The 27672-nt window shown below is 40.4% G+C and overlaps 1 protein-coding gene and 1 pseudogene across 2 annotated transcripts; one reads left to right on the forward strand and one right to left on the reverse strand.

The window, feature by feature from the left end:
* Positions 1-271: 271 nt before the first annotated feature.
* Positions 272-2058, forward strand: Bex4 (brain expressed X-linked 4). 2 transcript variants are annotated; one of them, XM_038317135.1, is made up of 4 exons: positions 272-458; positions 568-715; positions 1100-1175; positions 1455-2058. In XM_038317135.1, the coding sequence occupies exon 4, from the start codon at positions 1460-1462 to the stop codon at positions 1820-1822; it is 363 nt and encodes a 120-aa protein (XP_038173063.1). In that variant the 5' UTR covers positions 272-458; positions 568-715; positions 1100-1175; positions 1455-1459; the 3' UTR covers positions 1823-2058. The 2 variants fall into 2 exon arrangements, with proteins under 2 accessions (XP_038173063.1, XP_038173064.1); XM_038317136.1 differs by having other exon boundaries at positions 619-715.
* An 18031-nt stretch (positions 2059-20089) lies between these two features.
* On the reverse strand, positions 20090-20299 carry LOC119804157 (annotated as a pseudogene).
* Positions 20300-27672: the final 7373 nt, after the last annotated feature.

A 27672-nucleotide genomic window follows, 5' to 3' on the forward strand; every position in this document is an offset into this window, starting at 1 on the left:
AAATCTTTTTCCATTGCTCTTCTACATTATTCATTGAGGTTGGGTGCCTCTGTCAAAGCCAGAGCTCCCTTAAGTCTAGCTAGCAAGCTTGCTCTCAGGATCCCTCTCCACCTTCTGAAGTTGGAATTACTGGCTTTCCAGGAGACGTTTACACGTGTTTTGTATTTACTCGAGTTCTGGGGATGCTCACGCTTGCACAATATGCACTTTAGCCACTGAACTATCTCACCAGCCCTTACTTCCATTTGAATTCTGAGACAAGAATCCAGGTTTTGGAGCAGAGAGGGCACTCAGGAGGGGCATCCTGAAAACAGAGGAGAGGGAAAATCAATCCCCCAGAGACCTGGGAAATGGCTAACAGCCCTTGGAGCCCACACTGCCAATCTCTATCAGACAAAGAAATGCCCCAGGGCTCAGAGTGACAGGGCCCAGGCTGAAGACAGCAACGTGACCAGCAGGTGAGGAATGGGCCTGGACTTTGCCAGGCAAGACCCTCAGGGCAGGAGGAGGGCGGGGCCGGGGCGGGGCTTGGCTTGTGACGCGGTCTCACGTGACTGGCCCACGCAGGCTCACGCCCCTCTCCGGGTCTCTGGACCTGCCCCGGCTCACTCCCTCCAGCCCGCCATCCCCGGCTGAGGCACCTGTTCCCAGTCTCGCGGTTGGTGGCGCAGAGCGCGGGTCCGGACAGCGCGGACAGCCGGAGCCGGAGGAGCAGGTGAGGGAGGCGGCGGCCCTGGCCTGCGGAGCCCGTCGTCGGGGCGCGGCGACCCCGGCCCCGCTGTCGCAGCGCAGGCCGAGGCAGCAGGTGGCCGTTTCTGTGCGCGCGGCGCGGCCGGCCTGACGGGGGCGGGCCCGGGCCGAGACCCTCGGGGAGCAGAAGCCTGCGCCCCGCGACAGCTTCCCCCAGCTCCCCCGCCGTCTCCCCAGCAGCTCCGGTGCCCAGGGCTGGTCGGCGGGGCGGGGCGGGCGCGGCCGTGGCGGCGGGAAGAACCTGGGCTGGGGCGGGGGTACCCTGGGAGGCGCCGCGGGACCTCGCTTCTCCCCTCCCTGCGTCCCCCCATCCCATCACCGACCCCCCTCCTGCCTGGTTTGTTCGCAGGTCCCAGGAGCCCAGCTTCGCAGCGCACCTGGTGGTGAGAGCATCGCCCCCCAGGAGAAGGCAAAGATAGGCCCAGGTGGGTGCTGGGACAGGCCTGGAGGCCCGAGAGGGGGAAAGGGGACCTGGGCAAAGCTGAGTCCGACATCCCAGAGCCCAACTTTTCCCTCTACTTTTTATCCTCTTCTTCCATTCCCGTCTTCTATTTTTGTAAGTGCCGGAGCCTTGGAAATGGGTTCGCAGGGGAAATGATAGACTTTGGGGTGGGGGTGGGGGGTCCAGGCCCACGCCTGAGTCTGTGTTCTATGAGCTGATCAGTCTGCGGAGAAAGCAGTCCTATCTATCTCTTGTTTCCTAGGAATCATGGCGTCCAAAGAGCAACAGGTCTTAAAAGATCTCGCTGTGCAGAACGATGAAAAAGACCACGCAGGAAAGAAGGCCTCCAAGCAACGTGAAGAAGAAGAATTGCAGCTCTTGGAAGAGGTTAAAAACAAGAAGCCTGGGGGAAATATCAGAATGGGACTAGTCAGGCGACTTGTGCCTAATTTTCGATGGGCCATACCAAATAGACGTGTTGATCACAATGAAGGGGGAGAGGATGCTGGGAAGTTTGTAGGACAGGTGATGGAAGTCAAGAGAAAGACTAGGGAGCAACAGATGAAGCCTTACGGGCGTTTCCAAACACCCGAACCTGACAATCACTATGACTTTTGCCTCATACCTTAAAAACGCAGTTTTTCACTGAGCTCATAAAGTGGCCTCTGTTTTACAAGCTTGTATTTAGTGAGGTACTTTTTCTGTAAACTTTCGGTGTTTCCGCCTAACTGTTTCTATCCACGTAAACATGTTTTATTGTTGCATTTAATTCTAAACATTCCTATCAGCATGACAATTTAATGCGGTTTAGAAGGAAATCTTTTTTTTCATGAATTGAAATTAATAAAGCAATTTAAAAGGCAGTATATGCTGAGTCTTATTCTTTCACCCTGGTCGTTAAATTTCCTCCGCCAGCTATGTGGATTCTTTTCTTTATGGCAATTCTTTTCTTATTTTTTTTAATCATGTTTCCAATTAATCAGTAAGGAAAAGCCGTACCTCCAGCAATGTATTTGTAGAGGTTTTCAAAAAGTGTGTGCCTAGTATCATTTTGGAAACACCCTGGGAAGAGGGTTCGTTTTGGGTTTTTTTGTTTTGTTTTGTTTGGCTGGTTGTTTTTTTGCTGGGCGGTAGGTAGTGGCACAGGCCTTTAATCCCAACACTCCGGAGACAGAGGCTGGGAGGTCTCTGAGTTCTAGGACAGGCTCCAAAGCTACAGAGAAACCCTGTGTTGAAAAACAAAAAACCCAGTAGGGGTTATGACAAACTGGGGTAGTCACTGCGAGCCCAAGTGTGGCTAAAGAAAATCTCCATCTTGAGTGACCTTCACCCTATCACCACTTTACAACACCTCAGACCTCACTCTTACTACAGCCTGTACAGTCTGATAGTCCTGTTTATACGTGATAGCCATGCAGCTGCGAGACGCTGACTCCCAGGCTGCCCCTGTGCTGTGGATCTTACCAGGTGACTTAGCCTGGGACATTTGTGTGGCACTCTCTCTTTGAGACACTTTTTTTTTTTAGTTTTTTGAGACAGGGCTTCTCTGTAGCTTTGGAGCCTGTCCTGGAACTCACTCTGTAGACCAGGCTGGCCTCACACCCACAGAGATCTGCCTGCCTCTGTCTCAAAAGTGCTGGGATTAAAGGTGTGCGCCACCACTGCCCACCTGAGATGCCGAACATTTAATTTGTAATTGACACAAGCTGAGGAAATTCAAAGAATTAATTAACAAAGATGACGCTATATGTCTCCAACAAGCACTTTAATAGTTAGAACACTGGGATATAAAATTTATTACTGTAATAAAAAAGAGGCTATCAATTTGGGAAGGAGTGGTCGGGGTGGAAGGGTTGGAGAGAAGGCAGGAAGGAGGGAGATACTCTAATTTAAAGTTTTTAATAAAATTTTAGGCCCTTTAGTCTATTACTATTTAAAATAAGAATTATCACCCATTTTGGCTCATGAAAAAAAGTTTAGACATCATAAAAAGCAGTTAAAGCCAGGTAGTGGTGGCCAGCCTGGTCTATAGGGTGAGTTCCAGGACAACCAAGGCTACACAGAGGAACCCTGTCTCGGGGGAGGGGGAGAGCCATTAAAATCAGAGTCTGGATGTTTGAAGTTTTATTTAGTTGTAGAACTCTACCTAGTGTGTAAAGCCCTGGCTGGGTTACCTTCCAACATCATAAATTTAAGACTGTCTCCCATAAGTGTAAATAATTGTTTGGACAGTTTTTTCTCCAGAAAAAGACCCTTAAAATGTGTTTCTTTTTATCTTTTATATTTATTTATTTATTTATTTATTTTTTGGAGAGAAGGTTTTTCTAGTTTTGGAGCCTGTCCTGGAACACTCACTCTGTAGAGCAGGCTGGCCTTGAACTCACAAAGATCCACCTGCCTCTGCCTCTCAAGTGCTGGGATTAAAGGCGTGTGCCACCACTACCTGCCTCTTTGAAATTTTTTAGGAGTTTGCTTAAATAATGTGTGAGTTTCTTGCCTGCACATATGGACGTGCACTGGGTATTTGCCTGGTGCTTGTGAAGGGACTGAAGTTTCGAATGGTTGTGGGCCACATGTGGGTGCTGGGAATTGAACCCAGGTCTTCTTCAAAAGCTGCAAGTACTCTTAACTACTCACCCATTTCCCCAGCCCCTTAAAGTGTATTTCTAAGGGCTGAGACAATAGCTTAGTAGTATATCACTTTCTAGTGTGCATGAGTCCTTGACTTCACTCCCCAGCACTTCAAAGAATTATAACCAGAGCACAGAAGGATTTATTTTTATTAGTGTATATTTATTTTACAAGTAATGGGTTTCATACATGTACATCACACATACTTATCTCTCATCCCTTCCCACTTCATACTATTCCGTTCTTCATCCCAGATAACCCTTCTACTTTCTTGTTTCTTTTTTATTATTAGCGTGAGAGAGGGGAGGGGAGAAAGAAGAGAGAGAGAGACAAGGAAAACGGAACCTAGGGTCTTGTGCATGCTGTATAAGTGCTTTACTGGCGAACTAGATCTCCAGACCTCATTCTATTTTTAATTTTGAGACAGGTTATCACTAAGCTGCCCAGGGTGGCATTGAATTCACTCTGTAGCCCAAATAAGGCTTGAACTTAGGATCCTCCTACTTCAGCCTCAGAAGTACTGGGTGTTACAGGACTCTGCTGCCAAGTCCAGCAACTTTTGTGTTTAGCTCTTTGTATGTTCTGGACATTAATGTCCTATTAGGTGACTAGCTAGCAAATACTTGCTACTTGGGTTTCTCTGGCCTCTGTTGTTCTTTCACAGCTCAGAAACTAATTCAATGCAGTCCCATTCGTATTACTAGATTGTTGATGTTCTCTTTAGAGAGCCTTTGCCTGGAATCTTCAAGTGGTTTCTCTGTGCTTCAGGTCTTTCAGAGACGTTTAATCAGTTCAGACTTCGAAGTCACAGGTAAGGAAACTAGACAGGAAAACGAATTACCAATGGCTGCACAGCCAGTTTGTGGAAGAGCTGTGTCCACAGCCTTCTGTCTTACCAATTCCCAAGCAAGGGGGCTTTGCTTGTCTTCTCACTCCAGTGGCTGCACATGAGCATTGTTTGAAAAGTTTTACAGCATTTGCTGATTGCCAGTAGGTGTGAATGAATGATCATGCACACAATCAATGATCACACACAATCAATGCTTGTTGTTCATACCATTTATTCATCAAACTTGCTACTTTATGACTCAAAACATGTTTACCTCCCTGCCTGTATCGTTTTGGACGTTTTGGAGCCGTAATCATCTCTCATTTGCCTAGAGGAAAGAGATGATAGCCTGGCCAGAAAATGCACAGTGATAAGCTATGGACAATTAACAAAGGCTTGCAGATTGAAGTTCGTTAATGTGCCTTCAGTGCTTTTGAAAACCAGCACTTGAGCCTGTCTCACCAATCAGCAATCCTGTATCACCCCCACTTAACCTGTTCTTTTTTTAAAGTTAGGAATGTGGGAGTAATCAGAACATAATTCCACCAGGGAAGGAAAACAGAGGCCCCTTCATTGGGGTGGTGAAAAGGACAGGGATGAGTGCAGAGATTTTGGAAGAAAAAAAAAAAGAATCAATGTTTGGATTCAAAATGTGGTTTATTCAGTACTTAAAAGAACATTTACAAAACTCATTTTGTCTGGTTTCTTTTTTCCCTCTACAATTATCTTCTAATTGTTTTATACTCTTAGGCATCATTTCCGTGTATGAGCTATTTCAAGTTTATTTTTGTGTATGACCTCTTGTAAAGTCTGTTATTCATTTTGTGACATGTGACTATCCAATTTCTAGGGCATTGTTTGTTGAAAAGACTTGTCTGTTTTCACTGGGTGCACACATTTGTCTAAAAGCCAGTGTTTATGTGTGGAGAGCTCTCTCTGTATTTCCTATCTTAATTATTGAAGCCTTACAGTCACTTCTAAGATCGGGTAGGAAAGGTCTTGTTACTTTGTTCTTCAGTATTAAAATTTCTTGGAATTTTCGGTTTCTTAAATTTTCCTATAAATTTTATAGTTAGAAATTTACAAAAATTTTTCTGGGATTGTTTTGAAGTACAGATTAGTGATAAAATATATAGCATTTCTTTCTTTTTTGGACAGGGTCTCACTATGTAGCTCTGGCTGTGCTGGAGCTCAGAGACTCAAAGATCCACCTGTTTGTTCCTCTCAAGTGCTGGGATTACGTGTACCACCATACTGGGGCTCTTACTAATTTTTGATGTTTCCAGTTTAGCACTGTAGCCTAATACATTGTTGGAATTTATTAGGTAGTTCTAGTAGCTGCACACCACTTTGACATAATCATTCATATAATCTACAAATAGTGTTTTGTATGTATAAAACTCAAAGGTAAACATCTTGTTTTTACAGCACTCAAGGTCAAAGGATGGCCCCTGGTATCTCCTGAAATCTCTATGATGTTTTCATACATTTTTTTCTCTTTTTAAAACGTTCCCATAATAATCATTATTAGATGAATACGGCTTCATGAGAATGGCTTGCTCAGCTCCTTTACCAAGGGAAGTGTGCAAAGATTATCAGGAACTAGGAATTGCATTTGAAAAGCATGGGGAAACAATTACTAAGGATACCTCTATTCGTTTGATTAACAATATGAAACATGAATCACCCTGGAGCATTGACCTAACCATTTCCAAGTGAATGACAGAATTTGGTGCAATCAGACAAGATGAGCAATAGCTTTGGAAAAGTTAAACAAGCGAAGAACAATTAGGCAAGTGTGATGCCAATATGCAAGCCTGTAACCACAGTTCTCAGGAGATAGGAGAACTAACTGTGAGATGGAGGAGGCCTTCCTGGACTATGTGGTAAACCAGAGTCTCAAGATTAAATAAAACTACAACAAGCACTAATAACTGTGAATGAGAATGTGGAGTTGGGCAACCATCATACTTGGCTGGTGAGAACATGTAATCATACAGTTGCTATAGAAGGTCCTTCCAAAAATACATAGAACTACTCTATGAATTTTTTTTTTTTTTTGGTTCTTTGGAACAGGGTTTCTCAGTAGCTATGGAGCCAGTCCCGGAACTTGCTTGGTAGACCAGACTAGCCTCAAAACTAATTCACAGAGATCTGCCTGCCTTTGCTTCCCAAGTGCTGGGATTAAAGGCATGTGCCACCACCACCCAGCTACCCTATGAATTGAAGATATCAAGAGAATTAAAAACATGTGTTCAAGCAAAATTTCTACCCAACCATAATACCATGTATTATAATAGCCAAAAAAGTTAATCACCCAAACATCATTTAACTGAGAAATCAATAAATAAAACATGTCACAGCCCTACAATCCGTTACTCAACAAGATGACAAGTAGTAATAAATATTCTACCATGGATAAACTTTGTCAGTATTTTTGTTTGTTTGTTTTTCAAGACAGGGTGTATCTGTGTAACAGTTCCAGTTGTCCTGGAACTTGTATAGCCTGGTCTACAAGACCAGGCTGGCCTTGAACTCACAGATATTTGCCTGCCTCTGCCTCCCGAGTGCTGGGATTAAAGGCATGCGCCACCACTGCCTGGCCTTGTCAGTATTATGTTAAGGGAGAAAGCCAGACCAAAAGGGCTACACAATTGTAGGATTCTGTGTATCTAGAATGTGTAGCATAGACAGGTCCACTATGATTGGAAAATGAGTGGTAGATAGTGGCTGAGAGGAACAGGTATGAAGAATGACTACTAATGAGAATAAAGTTTCTTCTTGGGGTAATGAAAATATTCTCAAATTACATAGTTGGGTGGTCAAGTTTTTTAAATACACTAACTGACTGGGTGATCTTTATTTATGTGAATTATCTTTTATGTCTATAATTAAAACAAACATGCCAAAGGGGCATTTTATTGATAGCCAGAAGAACAATTTAGTATATATAAAATAGTTCACTGTCCTGGTGGTGAACTCACACACCTTTAATCCCGGCAGTCTGGAGGCAGAAACAGGCAGGTCTTTGTGAGTTCGAGGTCATCCTGATTGACAGGGCAAGTTCCAGGACAGGCAAGATTACACAGAGAAAACCTGTCTGGAAACAAAAACAAACATACAAAAATACCAGTTTGCTTCTCTCACAATAATTAAAAATAAATAGAAAGTAGAGTGTGCACCACAGGCCAATTTATGTATAAAGTCTGTTGGGGCCTGGGAGATGGCTCAACAGGTAAAGGTACTGGCCACCAAACTTGAAGACCTGAGATCTATCCCTGTTGTTCTCATAGTGGAAGGGGAGAGTGGACCTCCAGGAGTTGTCCTCTGGCCTCCATACTGTACCAAGGAGTGTGTACCCTCCTCCACAACACACAAAATATATTAATTAAAAATGTCTTCTTGTTGTTTTCTCTGTCTAACAGCCCTAGCAGTCTTGGAACTAGCTTTATAGACCAGGCTGGCTTCAAATTTAGAGATCCACTTGCCTCTGCTTCCCGAGTGCTGGGATTAAAGGTATGGGCCACCATGCCTAACTGTAAAGCCTTTCGTATGTAAACAAGAGATGCCAGCCTGGTAGTGGTGGTGCATGCCTTTAATCCCAGCACTCAGGAGGCAGAGGCAGGCAAATATCTGTGAGTTCTAGGCCAACCTGGTCTACAAGAGCTAGTTCCAGGACAGCCTCCAAAGCTACAGAGAAACCCTGTCTCATAAAACCAAAATAAATAAATATAGATAAATAAAAATAAACAAGAGATGGCTCAATTGCCAGGCAGTGGTGGCACATGCCTTTAATCCCAGCATTTGGGAGGCAGAGGCAGGTGAATCTCTGTGAGTTCGAGGCCAGCCTGATCTATAAAGAGACAGAGAAACTCTTTCTAGAAAAAAAACAGAGAGAGAGAGAGAGAGAGAGAGAGAGAGAGAGAGAGAGAGAGAGAGAAAAAGAGAGGTGGCTCAGTGGGTAAGAGGGCTTGCTGTGAAAGCATAACCTGAATTTGAATCCCCAGCAGCCACAAAAAAAGCCAGGCAGGGCTACACACACGACTATAGCCCTGCTTTGCGAGGTGGAGACAGGCAGATCTTGGGAGGTCACTGGCTCAGCCTATAGGCCAACTTTCCATTTCAGTGAAAGATGTTGTCTCACAGGGATAAGTCAGAGGGTGGTGAAGATAACCGATGTCTTTCTGTCCTCCTCTGACCTCCATATGTACTCATCTGAGTGAGCACACACCAGCACATTTGCATGCACACACCACATACACACATCCAAACACAGATCCCACACACATACCACATATACACAAATATACGTCTTTTGATGCATGATAAAATTTATTTGTCAAATCAAAAAGGAATGCTGAGCGATTCAACAGATTGTCTTCTTGTCCTGTGTTATGCTGATTTGAGGATCAGTCAACTAATGCATCTCCTAGAACCAGGCATTAATTTCCAACATCCCATTGTATTCAGAAATGTTGTTGAATGAAACCCAACTTATGCATGGCAGAGTGTGAGCATGACACAGCAAGGATTGAATAACCCAGTCTTATCTAAGAGTTGAGAATATAAGCAATATAAGCTAGATTCCCAGGTATGATGTTTCTGGGTGTATGCTCTTGGGTAATTTTCTGAGACTTAGGTTTTGCATTTATCATTTGGGGCCCATAACATTTAAGTTAGGTTATCAGTGTGGGGAAAACCTTCACAGTTCTTGATTTTCATGTTACAGTAAGGGCCTTCATTGTTAGGGGCCATTTCAGGCCTCTTCTTTCTCAGGGCCTTGAAGTAAAATCGTGACATTTCAGGCCTCTTCTTTCTCAGGGCCTTGAAGTAAAATCGTGACATATCAGGCCTCTTCTTTCTCAGGGCCTTGAAGTAAAATTGTGACATATCAGGCCTCTTCTTTCTCAGGGCCTTGAAGTAAAATCGTGACATATCAGGCCTCTTCTTTCTCAGGGCCTTGAAGTAAAATCGTGACATTTCAGGCCTCTCCTTTCTCACAGGGCCTTGAAGTTTAACCGTGAGACATAACTCAAAGTTAATTAAAACATTGAGTGCTAATCTTAGAGACTCAAGGTCCGAAAAGCACCATAGAGTGCCCCCCTTGTCTGTAGCTTATCGCTAACGTTCTAACCACTGACCTTGCAAAGCTGCCGGAGCTGCTGAGTCCCTCTGCCCAAGTTTCCCCCCTCTGCCCAAGTGCAGCCAAGTCCCTCCTTCCCTTTTCCTCTCCTTCTCTGCCCAAGTGCAGCAGAAAAACTACTTAAGACAGAAGCCTGCTTCAATAAACTGAGACCTTGACAAGTGCACCTAGCTTGGTCTCGTTCTTTTCTCCCCCCATGTTTCTTTCAGATAGCGCCCCCTTCAGAGGACCCTGAATAGCTGACCCCACTAGCAGGGTTACACTTCATCAAAGGGCTTTGAACATAATTTGAAAATTACTCAGATTTTAAAATTAAGAGAGAATCTACACTAACAACTAGTGGCTCATATCTGGCCTTTATTTTCCAGAACTGGGAGTTCTCAATAACTCGAGTCAAACAAGAAATCAGTGGTCACCTATCCAGCTCTTTACTAGTAACAAGTACATGCCAAAATAGGCTAACTTCTCTAAAACTTTTTGCAATCTTAGCGATTTAATGGGATAAAATTATAAGTATGACTCCGCTATTGTTTTGTTTAATGCAAATAGGAAGAGGTGGGAACTGTTTCATTCAATCCTTTGATGACCAAAGAGACAAGAAGCCCCAACATTTTTAACATCTAACTATCAAGATTTTGTTTGTTGTTTATATGCAACTGGAATCTAGAGGAAAAGGATGGCGTTTGAGGGACAATGATGGAGTTTCGTTTGGGAGATATGAAACTGGTACCCAGATTTGCTCACAGTTCACAAGTGTAATACAGCTTGGAAAAAGCAATTCATGAGCATTAATTCAGAAGAAAAACTGAGCAGAATTTAGCCAACATGCATCTTGTTTTTGCCAGAGAATTATAGCACCAGTTAGCAAATGACAGAATTATTCCATCTAGGACTATTCTGTCTACTGTGACATTTCTGATACAGAATAAAATAACTAGATCTTCCTTTCAAACTTCTCATTTTATCCTACCTGAGCTTCTGGAATGACTATTGAATGCAAAAGGCCATGTGAAGTTCAAGAGTCACTTACAGCATTTCCAGCCTAAGGAGAATAGCCATCACAAGATTTTTTCAAACTATGCTTTATATTCATTGACCAGTTTATTATTAAGAACAACAAGATGAGCTGGGCGGTGGTGGCACACACCTTTAATCTTTTTACAAGACGAAAAAAACAAAACCAAACAAACAAAAAACAAGAGAGAGAGAGAGAGAGAGAGAGAGAGAGAGAGAGAGAGAGAGAGAGAGAGAGAGAGAGAGAAGAAAGAAAGAGAAAAAAGAAAAAGAATAACATCTTGGGGGCACTGACCTCCCAAAATATGTGGATTTGAATCCTAGCACCCACACAGAAGCTCACAAACATCAGTAACATAATTCCAGTAGCTTCTTTTTGTTTGTTTGTTTGTTTGTTTGTTTTGTTTGTTTTTGGTTTTTCGAGACAAGGTTTTTCTGTAGCTTTGGAGCCTGTCCTGGAACTAGCTCTTGTAGACCAGGCTGGCCTCAAACTCACAGGGATCTGCCTGCTTCTGCCTCCTGAGTGCTGGGATTAAAGGCACGCACCAACACCACCCAACTTCCAGTAGTTTCTAAGTCATCTTCTGGCATCCTTGGTCACTCCATGCACATAGAACATATACATGCAGATGAAATACCAACACTCAAGTACTCGTACAACACTCAAGTACTCAAGTACATCTTCTGGTCCTGTTTCCAGACATATTTAGGAAGTAAGCGAGTACATAATTCATGATAGGTATACTCCAAAATTCCCTTAACTGTGTTTCTAGATTCTTGCATATACATATAATTAGTAGTACTTTATTTATGTGAGATAAATCAGGAGATAACCAGCTGAATAAATCAGTAGTAGAATCTTGTTGTACTGGAAAAAATTGAACTCATCATCCTTATTGTTTGCATGGATATTTATACATTTGGCTGTGCTTATTAACTTAAAATTATAGTGTCTACTAATAATACCTTGTGCACTCTTATGTGTTAAAAATTACAATACTGAGAAAAATGAAATGAAATTCTGCTCTTTTTGGAACTCATATTCTTACTGAAGAAATCAGAGGAGTTTAAAGAAGAAATGCCTAAAAGAGGCGAGGGAGAAAGCAGTCAGATAGCTGACGGTAGAGTTTCTTCAGCAGAGGGAATAAACAAAGGCAGTGTCTCTGACCTGAAAAAATGCTTGACAAAGTTCCATTACATTCCTTCCTGCTTCTTATCTACAGTCCCGGAACCCATTCTCACAGATAGGCTGACATTGTTGCCAGTGTAGCAAATGTGTTGGGGGAATAGAATTTGTAGGATGCAATAACAATCTTGTATTTCTACTGCATATTTAAACAACTGCTTGGAAGTTGTTCTTTTCCTGTCTTTTAACCAAAACCTAGGATATTTCTCATGATTTTTATGTGCTGTTATAAAGTGAAAGTTTTGCAAATTCTAGAATCTTACATGGTAAATATGATTCTGTTTATTTAATATGGGTATTTTCAAGTCTGCAAACCGATTTAAAGTTGACATTCTCTCTCTCTTTTCTTTTTCATTTTATTCTTTTCTTTTTTGTTTTGTTTTGTTTTGTTTTTGTTGTTGTTGTTGTTGTTGTTTGAGACGGGGTTTCTCTGTGGCTTTCGAGACTGTCCTGGTACTCACTGCAGACCAGGCTGTCCTCGAACTCACAGAGATCTGACTGCCTCTGCCTCCCAAGTGCTGGAATTAAAGGTGTGCACCATCAGCACCTGGCCCTAAAGTTGACATTCTCTTATGTAGCATTTGCAGCTATTCACAGATACATTTTCTCTTGAAATGGGCAGTTAAAGTCAAGTATGCATCCAATAATCCTAGTACTCTGAAGGCAGAGGCAGGAGGATCTCTATGAGTTCAAGGTTAACCTGGTCTACATAGTGAGTTTCAGGCCACCAGAACTACTAAGGAAGACCATGTCTCAAAACATACAGAAAAAGCATAACATAGCCTGGTATGGTATGACACTTGCAATCCTAGTATTTGGGAGACTGAAATAGAATCACTGAGTATTTGAGACCAGCCTAGGTCACACAGAGAGTCTGAGGCCTGCCTGGACAGTATAATGAAGTCTTGCCTCAAAACAACAACAAAATCCTATCTCAAAAATAAGTGTGCATGTACTATTTATGCTAGGGCTTATCACTTTTGATTCTTAGCCATTAAGCATCTAGTAATATATCTCCATGTAATTTCTACAAAAATGTCCTTACTCTTACATAAGACCACCACAATCAAGATCTATGATAGCATTAAAATAGCTCTATTTCCTCTCTAGTCTTTGTTGTGTGTTGAAAAGAATGCATACATCCTTTGTAGGGGAAGAAGACTCCCAAATGCAGAGTCTGTACTCTTTCCAACCGTTCTTCATTCAGATGGCAAAGTAGCTGGCTACCCAATCCCTTGATTTTTCTACAGCTACTTATATAATTAAATATCTGTGATGGTGTCAGGTTCTAGGAACCCAGAATGATCATGAAACTTTTGTCCAATGTTTGAAGTAAGAAATTTCTGCTCCCACCGGGCAGTGGTAGTGCACACCTTTAATCCCATCACTCAAGAGGCAGAGGCAGAGGCAGGCTGATCTCTGTGAGTTCAAGGTCAGCCTGCTCTTACAGAGTGAGTTCCAGGACAGGCTCCATAGCTACTGAGAAACCCTGTCTCAAAAAACCAAAAAAAGAAAGAAGGAAGGGATTTCTGTTCCTACTTCAAGTAAGGATACACGTGAATTACCAATATTTCTCACTATAAATCTTCTTTGAAACCTCGAAAATATTGGTCTTGCAAATGTTTTTGTAGTTTTGAAGTGGATGATTGTCTACAGATGACAGAATCAGCATCAATTCCAATTATTTGCAAGATCTTTTTTCATTGCTTTATCTCCTTTACAAATGACAGCAACTCTTTTGGGATCTGGATTAAAAATAAAACTAAAGTAGGTAAAGTCTTGTCTTCCATACATATCAAAAGGCTGGTGATTCATCTCATATGGAAGGCACTCTTGTTTGTTTGTTTTTTGAGGCAGGGTTTCTCTATGAAGCCCTGGCTGTCCTGGATCTTGCTCTCACCTCGAATTCAGAAATCTGCCTGCCTCTGCCTCCCAAGTGCTGGGATTAAAGGTATGTGCTACCAACACCCAGCTGTATTTTGGTTTTCAAATTTTATCCTACTTATAAATTCATGAGGAAATGAGTTTGTCTCAGGGAAATTGGGAGGGAAGAGCGCAAATGGTTTCTCTTGCACAGTATCATTGGGCCAATTTTTTTTGATCTTCAAAAACATCAGAGAGTCTGCCACCCATCAATGGAGAGAAGAGATAATATGGATAGGATGGTGGGGCCAGTAGGGTTATAAATAGAGAGTATTATGAGCCAGACTTCCTTCTGCCCTATTCTTTTTAATGGTTTTATCTTTCTCCTAATTCCATGTAGTGCTCATTTCATCCCTCTCTGTCTTTGATGCCCTGGTGGCACAGCATAAGAAAGCACACCAGCAAGAACTGATGCCCTTATTTCTGTCATTGGTGCACAGCATATATAATCTTCACCTATTTCTGTATCCTTTAGCAAAGGAGCTATTTTGTTGCCTGTATCTATGTTTGGGGGTGCCTATCTCTCTTTACTTGCTAAAGTAGGTGGCCATTCTTACTGTGTTTTTGTGGCGTCTATAGAGTTGAATTATTATGTCTTCAGAAATCTTAGAAGCTTGGGAGGAGCTATTTGCTGTCTCATGAATATACCTTTTGTTTTCCCACAATGGCAGCAACACAGATTTTATTGACTTCTCTGCTGCTGGCTCTGCTTCCATGTATTGAGAAGCAGCAGCCTTAGCATCATTTAGTGGAGTTATTTCACAAAGAATGTTCTCGGTTGACTATGAAGGTGGTGTGATTGCTTTATTGTCAACGGCAATTTTCTGAGCAATTTGATAGCGCATAAGCTAAATCTGCCTTTGAGTTTGATTTAAAACTAACGTTTACACTTTTAGTTGAAAAATACTGTCACGTGGTTCCAATGTAAAGCACGACTGCCTGTTTGCTTTGTTTCATTGTTTTCCTTTCGTTCTTATCTTTCCTTTTCTCTTTCTTTCTTCTTTGTTTTGTTTTGTTTTGTTTTTCAAGACAGGGTTTCTCTGTAGCTTTGGAGCCTGTCCTGAAACTAGCTCTTGTAGACCAGGCTGACCTGCAAACTCACAGAGATCCCCTACCTCTGCCTCCCAAGTGCTCGGGTTAAAGGCGTACACCACCACTGCCTGGCTCCTATCTTTCCTTTTTCTTCCTGAACAATTCAGATAGACTATCAGATGGGGAAGTCAAGTCTTTATCAGAAGAGGGGAGAGAACTAGGCACACCTGACAAAGGTTAGGAAGGCATCAATGTTGGGATTGTGTTTGGTTGTAGGGTGTCAGAATCTAAGATTTCTAAGGAGCCTCCTACACAGGAAACAGTCAAATGAGGAAAAATGAATTCTAGTTGGTTGAACAGGGAATCTACATGGAAATGGTGTGTGGTAAAACAAAGCAAGATTTTAGGGTCTGGCATGTGACAACTGGATATGGCAGTACACACATGGCTTGCAATACTCCAAAGCCTTGGGTAGGAGAACTAAGGAATCTGTGCCAAGTCAGGCTACATAGTGTCTCAAAATAAACAAACAAAGCAAGGCAAATAAAAGCTGGTACATGTAAAAGGCCATTGCAAATGTGAGGAAGGTGTATGTTTAGCAGTCACGTGAAGAAGAGGCGAGTATGGAGTACATAACTCAGCCATCTTAGGTTGCCACGGTGGATTGTAGATTGGGGACTGAGAGATGGTGGAGGGGCTTCTCAACAGATCAGGAGGCCAGGAACCACAGCAAGTGAGAGGTTGCTTACATATAGAGAGATTGATCAAGTAGAGAACTATTTTAACGATAATGGGAACCAAGGGTCTCATTGTCATATGAAGGAGTTACAAATACAGTAAAGGAAAAATTAAAATGCTACATGGCCTTAGATTGCATTGAGCTTTCAATACAAAGTTATGGTTTTCACTGTATACAGTGGTAGAAATATAGGTATATCTGTGTAAATATATACACAGTGAATAACTATGTCTTTTTCTGTGTGAAAAGTTAAGTATCATTTATTCAAAGTGCTTAAGACCAGAAATGTTTTGGATTTTGCATTTCTTCAGCTTTAGTAATAATTATGTATATGTAGAGATATTGTGTGAGTAGTACCCAGTCTTAAACACAAAGCCTCACTTATTTCACATAGCTTGAAGGTTATTAAATATATTAAATATATTGCTTCCAGCATCTTCCTACATGAAACAGAACTTTTGTACATTGAATCATCAGAGTTGTGACATCAGAGTTGATACTGGAAAGGTTTTAAATTTGGGAGCATTCTCCAACTTATATTGGCATATAAATACTGCCTAATTCTCTCCACTGGAAGAGCTACAACACCCCAGCAGCAAAAAAAAAAAGCTTCTACTGCCCATATCTTGTCCTTTAAATATCATTATTCAATAAAAGAATGGGGACTCTTTGGTTAAATGTTTATTGTGTGGGTGAGATAGGAAGAGAACATAGTGAGCCTGGACTGACTCACTGTTCCAGAAATTAAAGCACTCAAGCAAATGCTGGGGGCATACCAAAAGGCTGTAAAAAGAAGCATAACAGGATCAAAAAAAAAAAAAACAAATAGAAGACAAAGTGAACACCAAAATAAATAATGATGAAATGTAGCATAAACTGTTGAACTAAGATAGGAAAATATGAGTTTTTATTGAAGTAAATAAATACAAGAGTGTAATTTAAATTGCTTCAAAATAACATCCCATAAAATAGTTAGTTTCAAGGGGAAAGGTGTGCTTGAATTGTCTATAGAAGTCACCACCTTAAATAAGTGACAAAAAATGATATGGGTAAATAATAACACAAATTGTAAGCTACCCAAAAGGATGGAAAGAGAACACTGCAAGAACACTGTAATGGTCTGTCCTGTCCCTTTAAGAGACAAGCCCCACCCACTCCATTCCCTGTTCACTGAGACAGACAGATATTTCTTCCTGCCTGCTGTGGCTCCTCTCCTCTCCCCCCCTCTCTCTCTGTTCTTTCCCCATCTCCCCTGTTCCCTTACCTCTCCATAACCCACTAAATAAATACCCACTTCCTTTGCATGGCATGCCTACCTGTCTTGGTCTCTTACCCACCATGCAGCTCCATGCCTAAGACTCGCTGCCCCTAGTGGCCCATGGGCCACTCAGGGGCTCCTTGCATAAAACTCGGCTGCCTTCATGGCCCACCATGGTCTTGGAACCTGTTACCCACTGCCTGCCACTTCTCAGGGACCTGCAGTGTGGTCTCATGGCCCACTGCTGCAACTTAGGGACCTGCAGCATTTCTGCTGCTGTGCCCCTCGGGGAACCTGCAGCATTTTACTTAAACCATAACAATCACTATTATGATGGTTATACCAAATATGTATAATCTAAATCCATCAGCTGGGTAGTGGTGGTGCATGCCTTTAATCCCAACACTCAAGAAGCAGAGGTGGGCAGATCTCTGTGAGTTTGAGGCCAGCTTGGCCTACAAGAGCTAGTTCTAGGACAGGCTCTAAAGTTACCAAGAAACCCTGTCTTGAAAAACCAAATAAAATAAAATAAAACAAAACTAAATCCATCTAAGAGAAAATATCAGGCAAATTAAAATGAAGATGATGCTACTCAAAAAAGGAGTCTTTTCAAAGTTGAGTGGGAAGGGATGGGAGAGTTGAGAGGATGGTAATGGGAAAGCCTGGGGATATGAGTGAATATGTCCCAAAGACTCTGCTCTGCATGGAATTCTCAAAAAGTTATATATATATATATATATATATATATATATATATATATATATGTGTGTGTGTGTGTGTGTGTGTGTGTGTGTGTGTGTGTGTGTGTGTGTATGTGTATTGCAAAATGACATCACAGAAAACAAATGACTCTAAGTCCATGAGAACAAAAGAAAACAATTCTATAGAATAACAGGAATGTGTGACCAGTAAATTCAACAGGTCATTCTCAACAGAACCTTTGCTTCATAAAAGGATCTGGTTAAAATAACTGATGAAACCTTATTGGGGTCCATGTCTTAGTTTAGATGGAGTTTAATGTATCAGTACTAATTTTCTTTCTTAAAATTATTGACTTTTTTATTTCAGATGGTGTCTCACATAATCCAGACTGCTCTCATAATTACTATGTATCCAAGAATGGCCTTAAATTTCTAATCTTTCAGAGCTCTCAAGTGTTGAGAGTACAGGTGTTTGCCAGCATGCCCAGCTGTTAATTCAATCTTAATTTTATCATCTTAACAGTTTTGTTATGATTACATAGGAAAATATGTTTTGAAGAGTTTTACTCACTAAAGATCTATCACTAGATGTGTGTATGTGTGATTTAATATTTTCACATTTTTACAGTTATAAGTTATAAAAACAACTCATTTTATAGTACCATAGGTCAGTAGTTTGAATGAGATTGATTATCTTTCTAAAGCCTTGTAAGACTAAAATCAAGGTATTAACTGCCCTGAATTCTTATCCCTGGCTTGAAAAAAATACATAAATAAATAAAAATAAATAAATTTTCTTTAGGTTGTTGGCACATGTGTGCATGTATATGTGCATTGTGTGTATGTGTATCTCTGTAGATCCGGCAGCTAGAAGTGGTTCATAAGAGGGGAAGAAAAAATATTGAATGATTGAAATGGGATATTGTGACATGAAAACAGAAAGGAGACTATTTTGACAAGAGTGCTTTCAACAACAAGGGACAAGCTGACAGCGGAGAGCAGATATGAAGAAAGTGTGTATAAGGATACCATAACAAAATCCATTACTTGTGTTTACTAACTTTATGTATGGAAAAAAATTAGAAACCTATTCTTTTATCCATAATATTTAAAATATTTAATATTTAAACATAATCTACAGAGGAATTCTATCTCAAAACAAAGAAAGCAAGGAGGGAAGGAAAGAAGGAAGGAAAGAAGAAGAAAGGAAAGGAGGAAGGAAGGAAAGAAAGAATGATGGAAGGCGAAAATGTAAACAACACAGTGTCTTGCCTTTTATTTGTTTGCCTGTGAACTTCTAATAATTCTCCTGCTGTTGACTCGTATTTCACTATAGTAATGCTAGGATTATAGACACAGGCTACCACTACTGGCTTTCTGTGGATCCTAGGGATCAAACTCAGGCCCTCACATTTGCACAACCAATGTTTTACCAACTAAGTCATCTCTTCAATCTCTTCAGTCCCTGGTAATATACTCTCTAAAACTTAGGAGAAAATTCTCTATCTTCTCTTGACAATTCCTTTGGACATCTGTTATTTTCCTTTAAATCAAAGAAAATAAACAAATTTATACTGATTCTAACTATCATGGAATAAGTATATGCCAACATTGTCTAACATTTAACATGACTGAAAAACTTGGCATAATGTGTGGTGCCAATAGATATATGAGATCTTTAGAAAATAAATAGTAAATGGTAGGTGTACTGGGGAAGTATACTAGAAAACGAAGCATCAATTAATAAGTCTTATAACTCATAGTATTTGAAATATTAACTAAAAATCTCTATATTTCTCTACATATAAAAAACAATCATGGGAAACGACCTAAATGCCCCTTGATTGAAGAATGAATAAGGAAAATGTGTACATTTACACAATAAAGTACTTACTACACAACAGAAAAAAAATAACAACAGCTTGAATTTTGCAGGAAAATGGATGGAGCTAGAAAACATTATTTTGAGTGAGGTAACCCAGACACGGAAAGACAATTATCACATGTACTCTCTCATAAGTGGTTTTTAAACATAAAGCAAAGAAAACCAGACCACAAATCACAGTCCCAGAGAACTTAGACAACAATGAGGATACTAAGAGAGACATACATGGATCTAATCTACATGGGAAATAGAAAAAGACAAGATCTCCTGAGTAAACTGGGAGCATGGGGACCTTGGGAGAGGGTTGAAGGGGAGGGGAGAGGCAGGGAGAGGAGCAGAGAAAATGTAGAGCTCAATAAAAATCAATAAAAAAAATCATGGGCAAGGCAATCAATGCATACGAACGATTGTCTGACTCAAATACTGACATAAATCAGCTACTTGAAAAATGCTCAAAAGGGCCACTACTCTTTTTTTTAAACAATACAAATGTTTTATTTAATAGTTGCAGGTCATCATGGGCCAAGTGGCGGATACTCAGGACCCAGCAGGAATGTCAGCGCAACCTCTGAGCCTCCCTTCCTGACTCCAACAGAGTGAGCACATCTCCTTCTCGAATGGGACCTTTGACGCTTCAGGTGATAAAGCAGATGGTGTCATCCATAAATTCCATACATACCTGCATACACTGTTCCTGCAAACTGGTCCTGCCCAGCACTTTGGTTACCCTAGCGAGCTTGATGGGCTGTAAACGACTTGTGTCCATGATGGCAGCCATCAGGCTGAGAGTGGGCCACCACTCTTGATAAACAAGTTAAAATTATTAATGGAAATAGATGGTATAAACATTAAGTACTCCTGAAGTTTTTACATGTGAAAAATAAAGCAACTGAAATAAAAAGTCATTTGAAATCAATGGAAATATAGAGTAATAAAAGGGAAAGACATATTTAACTTGAAGGTCACTATTGTCCAGTTTCACACCACCCTAGATGGAATAATCTGAATAGCCCTATATAAGTATGTTTCAAAATAGTTTACTATCTATCCTGCAACAAAACCTCAGGCTCAGATGGTTTAAACATCCAATTTTACCAAACACTTGAGAAGACATAGCACCAGTCATACACAGTCTCTTCCAGAAAGTAGATTTAGTAGCAGAATAAGGATCTTCAAAAGAGTCATATCGAATCACTGTGTTGAGTGAATACATTACACTGTATTCAAAAGGAATTTATGTATATCCGATGAAGAGTTTAAATCTATGGGTGAGGTGACTCCCTTAGACTATTCAGGCCAGCTCAATCCTATTTGGAGCAGTAGAGACATTTTCTAGATCCAGAGATGAGATGGAAGAAAGGAGATTTTCAAAGTGGGAGGACATGAGCAACCATTTTTTGAGTTAAAAAACATATCATGAGGGCTGGAGAGATGGCTCAGAGGTTAAGAGCATTGCCTGCTCTTCCAAAGGTCCTGAGTTCAATTCCCAGCAACCACATGGTGGCTCACAATCATCTGTAAAGGGGTCTGGTGCCCTCTTCCGGCCTGCAGGCATACACACAGACAGAGTATTGTATACATAATAAATAAATAAATAAATAAATAAATAAATAAATAAATAAATAAAATATTTAAAAAACATATCATGAAACAAGAAGTGTGGCTTCTGGAAACTGAGAATGGCCTTCATGTGACAAACATCAATGAAACAGGGTATCAGCCTCACAATGGTTTTGTTGTTGTTGTTTGGTTTGGTTTTGACCTGATGAAACCAATGTTAAATTTCTGACTTTGAATATTGAAATAATACTTAAATTTTAATATGTTATTTGAACTAATTTCTTTTTTTTAAGATAGGGTTTCTCTGTATAACTCTGGCTGTCCTGGAACTCACTGTGTAGACCAGGCTGCCCTCAACTCACAGGGATCTGCCTGTCTCTGCCTCCCAAGTGCAGGCATGTGTCATCACTGCCAGTCTGAGCTGATAAATTTATCATTAGAAAATTTTATTAATAAAAAGCAGAAGAGAGAAGCATTCCCAAGTGATTTACATTATTCTGATAATTCTGATATTCAGATAAGATAAAATATAATAAAACAGAAAACTAAGACTAATAATATCTCTCACATTGTCAGATTGAACTCAATACATTTAAAAATTTATATGCCTAAGAGAAGTTATTCTGGCTAGTTTTTTTATGCCCACTTGACACAAGCTAGGACCAGCTGGGAAGAAGAAAAGCCCAATTAAAGAAAAGCCTCCATTAGATTGGCATGTACAGCCAGTTTTCTTGGCATTTTCTTGATGGATGTGGGAAGGCCCAGCTCACTGTGGGAGGTGCCACTCCTGGGATGGTTGTCCTAGATAGTATAAGAAATCATACTGGAGAGCAAGCCTGTAAACACTACTCCTGGAGTTAAATTTAGGAAGTGGTCTCCTGTGCCAATGTGTTCAAGTGTACTTCCCACTTTCTCTTCTATGAGGTTCAGTGTGGTTGGTTTTATGTTGGGGTCTTTGATCCATTTGAGCTGGAGTTTTGTGCATGGCGATAGATATGGATCTATTTTCATTCTTCTACATGTTGATATCCAGTTATGCCAGCACCATTTATTAAATATGCTTTCTTTTTTCCATTTGATATTTTTTGCTTCTTTGTCAAAAATCAAGTGTTCATATGTGTTTGGCTTGATATCCAGGTCTTCTATTCAATTCCATTGGTCCTCCTGTCTGTTCTTATGCCAATACCAGGCTGTTTTCAGTACTGTAGCTCTGTAGTAGAGTTTGAAGTCAGGGATTGTGATGACTCCAGAAGTTCCTTTACTGTACAGGATTGTTTTGGCTATCCTGGGTTTTTTGCTTTTCCATATGAAGTTGAGTATTTTTCTTTCAAAATCTGTGAAGAATTTTTCTGGGATTTTGATGGGCATTGCATTGAATCTGTAGTTTGCTTTTGATCAGATTGTCATTTGTACTATGTTAATTCTATTTACCCAAGAACATGGGAGATCTTTGCATTTTCTGGTGTCTTCTTCAATTTCTTTCTTCAAAGATTTAAAGTTCTTGTCATACAGGTCTTTCACTTGTTTGGTTAGAGTTACCACAAGATATTTTATGTTATTTGTGGCTATTGTGAAGGGTATGTTTCTCTGATTTCTTTCTCAGACTGTTTATCATCTATATAAAGGCATTACTAAAGGTGTTTATGAGTTGTAAGAGTTCCCTGCTAGAAATTTTGGGGTCACTTATGTAAAATATCATATCATCAGCAAACAGTGAAGGTATGACCTTTTCTGATTGGTATCCCCGATCTCCTTTTGTTGTTGTTGTTGTTGTTTCACTTGTGGGGGGGGGGTATTTTTTTGTTTTTTGAGACAGTGTTTCTCTGTGAAATAGCCCTAGTTGTCCTGGAACTAGCTCTGTAGGGTAGGCTGGCCTCAAACACGCAGAGATCTGCCTGCCTCTGCTTCCTGAGTGCTGGGATTAAAGGCGTGTGTCGCCGCCTCCTGGTGAGAAACTCATCTTTAAAGTATATATTTTAATTAGGTGGTGGTGGTGCACACCTTTAATCCCAGCTCTCAGGAGGTAGAGGCAGGTGGATCTCTGTGAGTTCGAGGCCAGCTTGGTCTAAGAGTAAGATCCAGAACAGCCAGGGTTACACTGAGAAACCTTGTCTCTTGAAAATCCAAAATAAGTGTACATGTCTTAGATATTGTTTTTGTCAATAACTGAAGGAAATCTTCAAGGATTGAGGTTTTCTGTGGGCCAGGGATGGAACATGAGACTGACAGTAAAATGACTATGTATTAACTGCTTAGTTTGCATTCATAAACTGAACATGCAATTAAGACATTAAGTTTATTATGTTATTTAAAGGTTTTCACTCACTAAAGATCTCTTACTGCTTTATAAGCCAAGTTACCTATTGCTTTTTTTGTTTCGTTTAAAATTCTTTACTAATTTTATGACATGGTTATAAAGCACTTGGAAGAAAAGAAAAACACATATATACAAAATAAACAAAATAAAGGCCAGATGATGGTGGTGCATGCCTTTAATCCCAGCACTCAGGAGGCAGAGGCAGGTGGGCCTCTGTGAGTTAGAGGCCATCCTGATTTACAGAGGATAACACGGCTACACACATGTACACATACAAAAAGAAAATTGAAAACTCCCACGAGCCTGCCCCTAAAGGCAAAAGCTGCCATTATTAAGCTCTTCATGCACATTTTTTCTAACTTTCATATATGTAATGTATAAATATATTTTGATAGAGATTTGCATATATGTATATTAATATGCATAATTGTACGTATATATGATTTTACTGTAAAAATTAGGAAAACTCTTAAAATACAGATGTGATGAGAATCACAAGGTAAAGAAGTGAAAAAAATAATGGCCAACAGGAAAATCTCACACCAGCATTATCACAAGGTTAAAATTAAGATGAAATACCAAAGAGAAGGCTAAGAAACACAAGCAGAGGCTTTCAAAGCAATCCCTTATTAATACAAGAAAAATCATGACTAAAGAGGATAAAATGACTTTTGAGACTCTATTTCTAACATTACATTAAATTTCTTAATTGTTTTTGAGATAGGGTTATGCTATGTCATACAAGTTGGCCAGAAACTCACTATGTAGCACAAGTTGATTATTATCTTGCCTCAGCCTCCAAATTCCTGGGACTACAGGAATACACCACCAGGGTGGGCATTTTTCTTAGTTTTTTGTTTGTTTGTTTGTTTTTTGGTTTTTTGAGGCAGAGTTTCTCTGTGTACAGCTGTCCTGGAACTCGCTTTAGAGACCAGGCTGACCTCAAACTCACTGAGATCACACTACTTTTGCCTCCCTAGTGCTGGGATTAAAGGTGTGCACCACCACTGCCTGGTTCTTAAATTTTTTTATTGATTTTATTGAGCTCTACATTTTTCTCTGCTCCCCTCCCTGCCTCTCCCCTCCCTTAATCCCTCTCCCATTGTCCCCACGCCCACAATTTACTCAAGAGATCTTGTCTTTTTCTACTTCCCATGTAGATTAGATCCATGTATGTCTCTCTTATGGTCCCCATTGCTGTCTAGGTCCTCTGGGATTGTGAACTGTAGGCTGGCTTTCTTTGCTTTATGTCTAAAGGCCACTTATGATGTGCTCTTCTTAAATCTTTAAGTCTTTCACTCCACTTTTAATCTCTTAACTCATCCTTTTCTCCAGTCTTTCTTCTCTCTTCACCCTCTTCATTTCTTCACTGTTTTATTGACAGAACTAAGGGACAGTTCTCCTATTTGTATGGACAGGTGGTGCCTTGCTCCTAACCATTCAACCTTTCACCTTTTCCCTGTGCACCTAACCCTATCCACACAACCCTGCCAATCATCCCACGTTTGCCAGTCTGAAGAGCTACAAGTGATAACACTTCCTTATAGCTAGAATTTGTGCCTCCATCCCTTAAATCATTCCTCCTCATCCCGCAAAGGGCTTTAATTTATGTTCTTGTTCCCGTCCTAACACCAGCCTTCTTCTTACCCTAGAAACCCCAGCAACCACCCCGGCTACTCTTTTCATGAAAGGTGGAAATGGTCTGTATTGTGATTTATGAGTTCCCAACTTCTGATACAGTGTCTTTCAAACTCTGAAGTACAACAATATTAGCCATTTTGTCTGCCTGGGCAGGGAGAATTGTTTAGAAAGGGTTGAAAGCTGTTTGTTTGTTTGTTTGTTTGTTTGTTTTGTTTTTTCAATACAGGGTTTCTCTGTAGCTTTGGAGCCTGTCTTGGAACTAGCTCTGTAGGCTAGGCTGGCCTCAAACTCACAAAGATCCGCCTCTCTCTGCCTCCTGAGTGCTGGGATTAAAGGCGTGCACCACCACTGCCCGGCGAAAGCTGTTTATTTAGCACTACACTAGCTCCAGCTTTGCATCAGCATTAACCCTTTTACAGCTCCTGCTCACTATTTTAGAATCTTCTGTTGGAAAATTAGAAAGCAGTCAAGTATTTGAAAAGTAGTTAATGTTAGGATTCCTAGGAAGAGATAATTCCTCACTAACATTGTAATCAGTTAATAACTTCAGATTAATGCTGCCTAAAAATCCCATAGAGGGCTTGGGATGTAGTTGGTAGTTGAGCATTTTTTTTTAGCATAACCAAGGCCAAGGATTTGATCTCCAGCACACACACACACACACACACACACACACACACAAGCAGGCATGCATGTATGCATACATACATGTGTATGCGCATATAACACACACCATTATAAAGAAATCACAAAGGATAGAAACCATGAGGAAATTTAGCATTGTTATCACAATTATTAAGTAACCCACACAAAATCCCTTTAAGCTATGTACTATGTACTAATGTTTTCCCAATTTTAAGATAGAAAAATCTAGATATAAGTCAGGTATGGTGATCATGTGATCCCAGGACTCAGAAGACTGAGATAAGAGGATGGTCAACTCAAGGCAAGCCTGGGCTACATAAGAGTATCTCAAAATAGCCAGGCAGTGGTGGCACACACCTTTAATCCCAGCACTCGGGAGGCAGAGGCAGGAGGATCTCTGTGAATTTGAGGCCAGCCTGGTCTATAAAAGCTAGTTCCATGGCAGACAACAAAGCGACACAGAGAAACCCTGTATTAAAAAAAAAAGAGTTTCTCAAAATAAATAAAGAAAATGAAATGAAAAAAAGTACCTAGATACATAGTTTAACTAACTCACCCAAAGTCATATTGTAAAGCTGAAGTTGATCTGTTTCATGTCACTGGTTGTGGTCACAGACAAAAACAAAAAACCCTACTTTGTAGCTCCCTCCCTGAAATACTGGTGTCCTTCAGGACTCTTTCATAAAGAGCTTTATCTTAGCATTGTAACAAATGACTAGAAACTCAATGGCTTTACAGTTCTGAAGGCTAGGACTCTGAATTGTCTTACAAGGCTAAATTCAAGGTGTTGATAAGACTTGTTCCTTCCTGGACAATCCAAAGGAGAATATAACCTTTTTGCTTTCCACTTTGGTTATCTGGTGGCATTTCTTGGTTTGTTCAATCACTACAATCTCTGCTTTTATTATTTCATTGAATTTTTGGCTTCTAATTTCCTTGTACCCTCCTCTTAAGGATGCTTGCTATTACATTTAAGGACCATGTGGATATTTTTTCTATAATCTGTGCATGCCTGTGTGTGTGTGTGCACATTGCTGACTGAACCAGCAGCCTTGCACATGCTAAGTATGAATTCTACCACTGAGCTACAAGCCCCCAATCAATGCCCAACATTATTATTAAATTTATTGGACTTTCCACTTAAATGTCTTCAAGATAAATATAATCTGACATATAGAGGACATTTTCATGGATTGTTATGTCTGCAAGTGTGGAATAATTAGAGAGGTGGAAGAGAACATCCCTTTGGCTATAACAACAGATTTATATTCCAGAAGAAGATCATATTAAAAAATCTGGTATACTTCTAAGCTGGCTACTGTTTTACTTCTGTCCTTTGCATACATTAGAATGCACTACTCTTTGCATTACTTTGCTCAGCTTCCATCCTTTCCACAGCCTCCTCTTCCCTAGCTCTCCATTGCTATTACTCCCATCTTTCTTTGCACTCATCCCTTGAGAACTTGGTCTGGAGATCCAGACTTTGTTTTCATTCGACACAAGATGATAGTTGAATGGAACAGAACGGGACGTGTTTCTCCCATCGCTGACAAAACAGCTTAAACAATGTTTCTCCACTGCAAGGTCTAATACAACTGATAAGACGAGACTTCTGCCTTGTCCTAAATTAGGTTACCTGACTGAAGAGTGATGGGAGGAAAGAGAAAAGATCATTTTTACACATAGTTTCAAGCTGAATCAAGAAAGATGAACAAAAGATACTGCTCCACTTGCTTTTTGCTGTTTTAGTTTTCATTTTTTTGTCTTTGATTTTGTTTCGTCCTGAAGATTGCCCATCAAGGCTACACCACACTTTGTTTTTTTTTTAATATTTATTTATTTATTATGTATACAATAATCTGTGTGTATGTCTGCAGGCCAGAAAAGGGCACCAGACCTCATTACAGATGGTTGGGAGCCACCATGTGGTTGTCAGGAATTGAACTCAGGACCTTTGGAAGAGCAGGCAATGCTCT

This window comes from Arvicola amphibius, chromosome X (genome assembly GCF_903992535.2).
Source record: "Arvicola amphibius chromosome X, mArvAmp1.2, whole genome shotgun sequence".
Taxonomy (NCBI): domain Eukaryota; kingdom Metazoa; phylum Chordata; class Mammalia; order Rodentia; family Cricetidae; genus Arvicola; species Arvicola amphibius.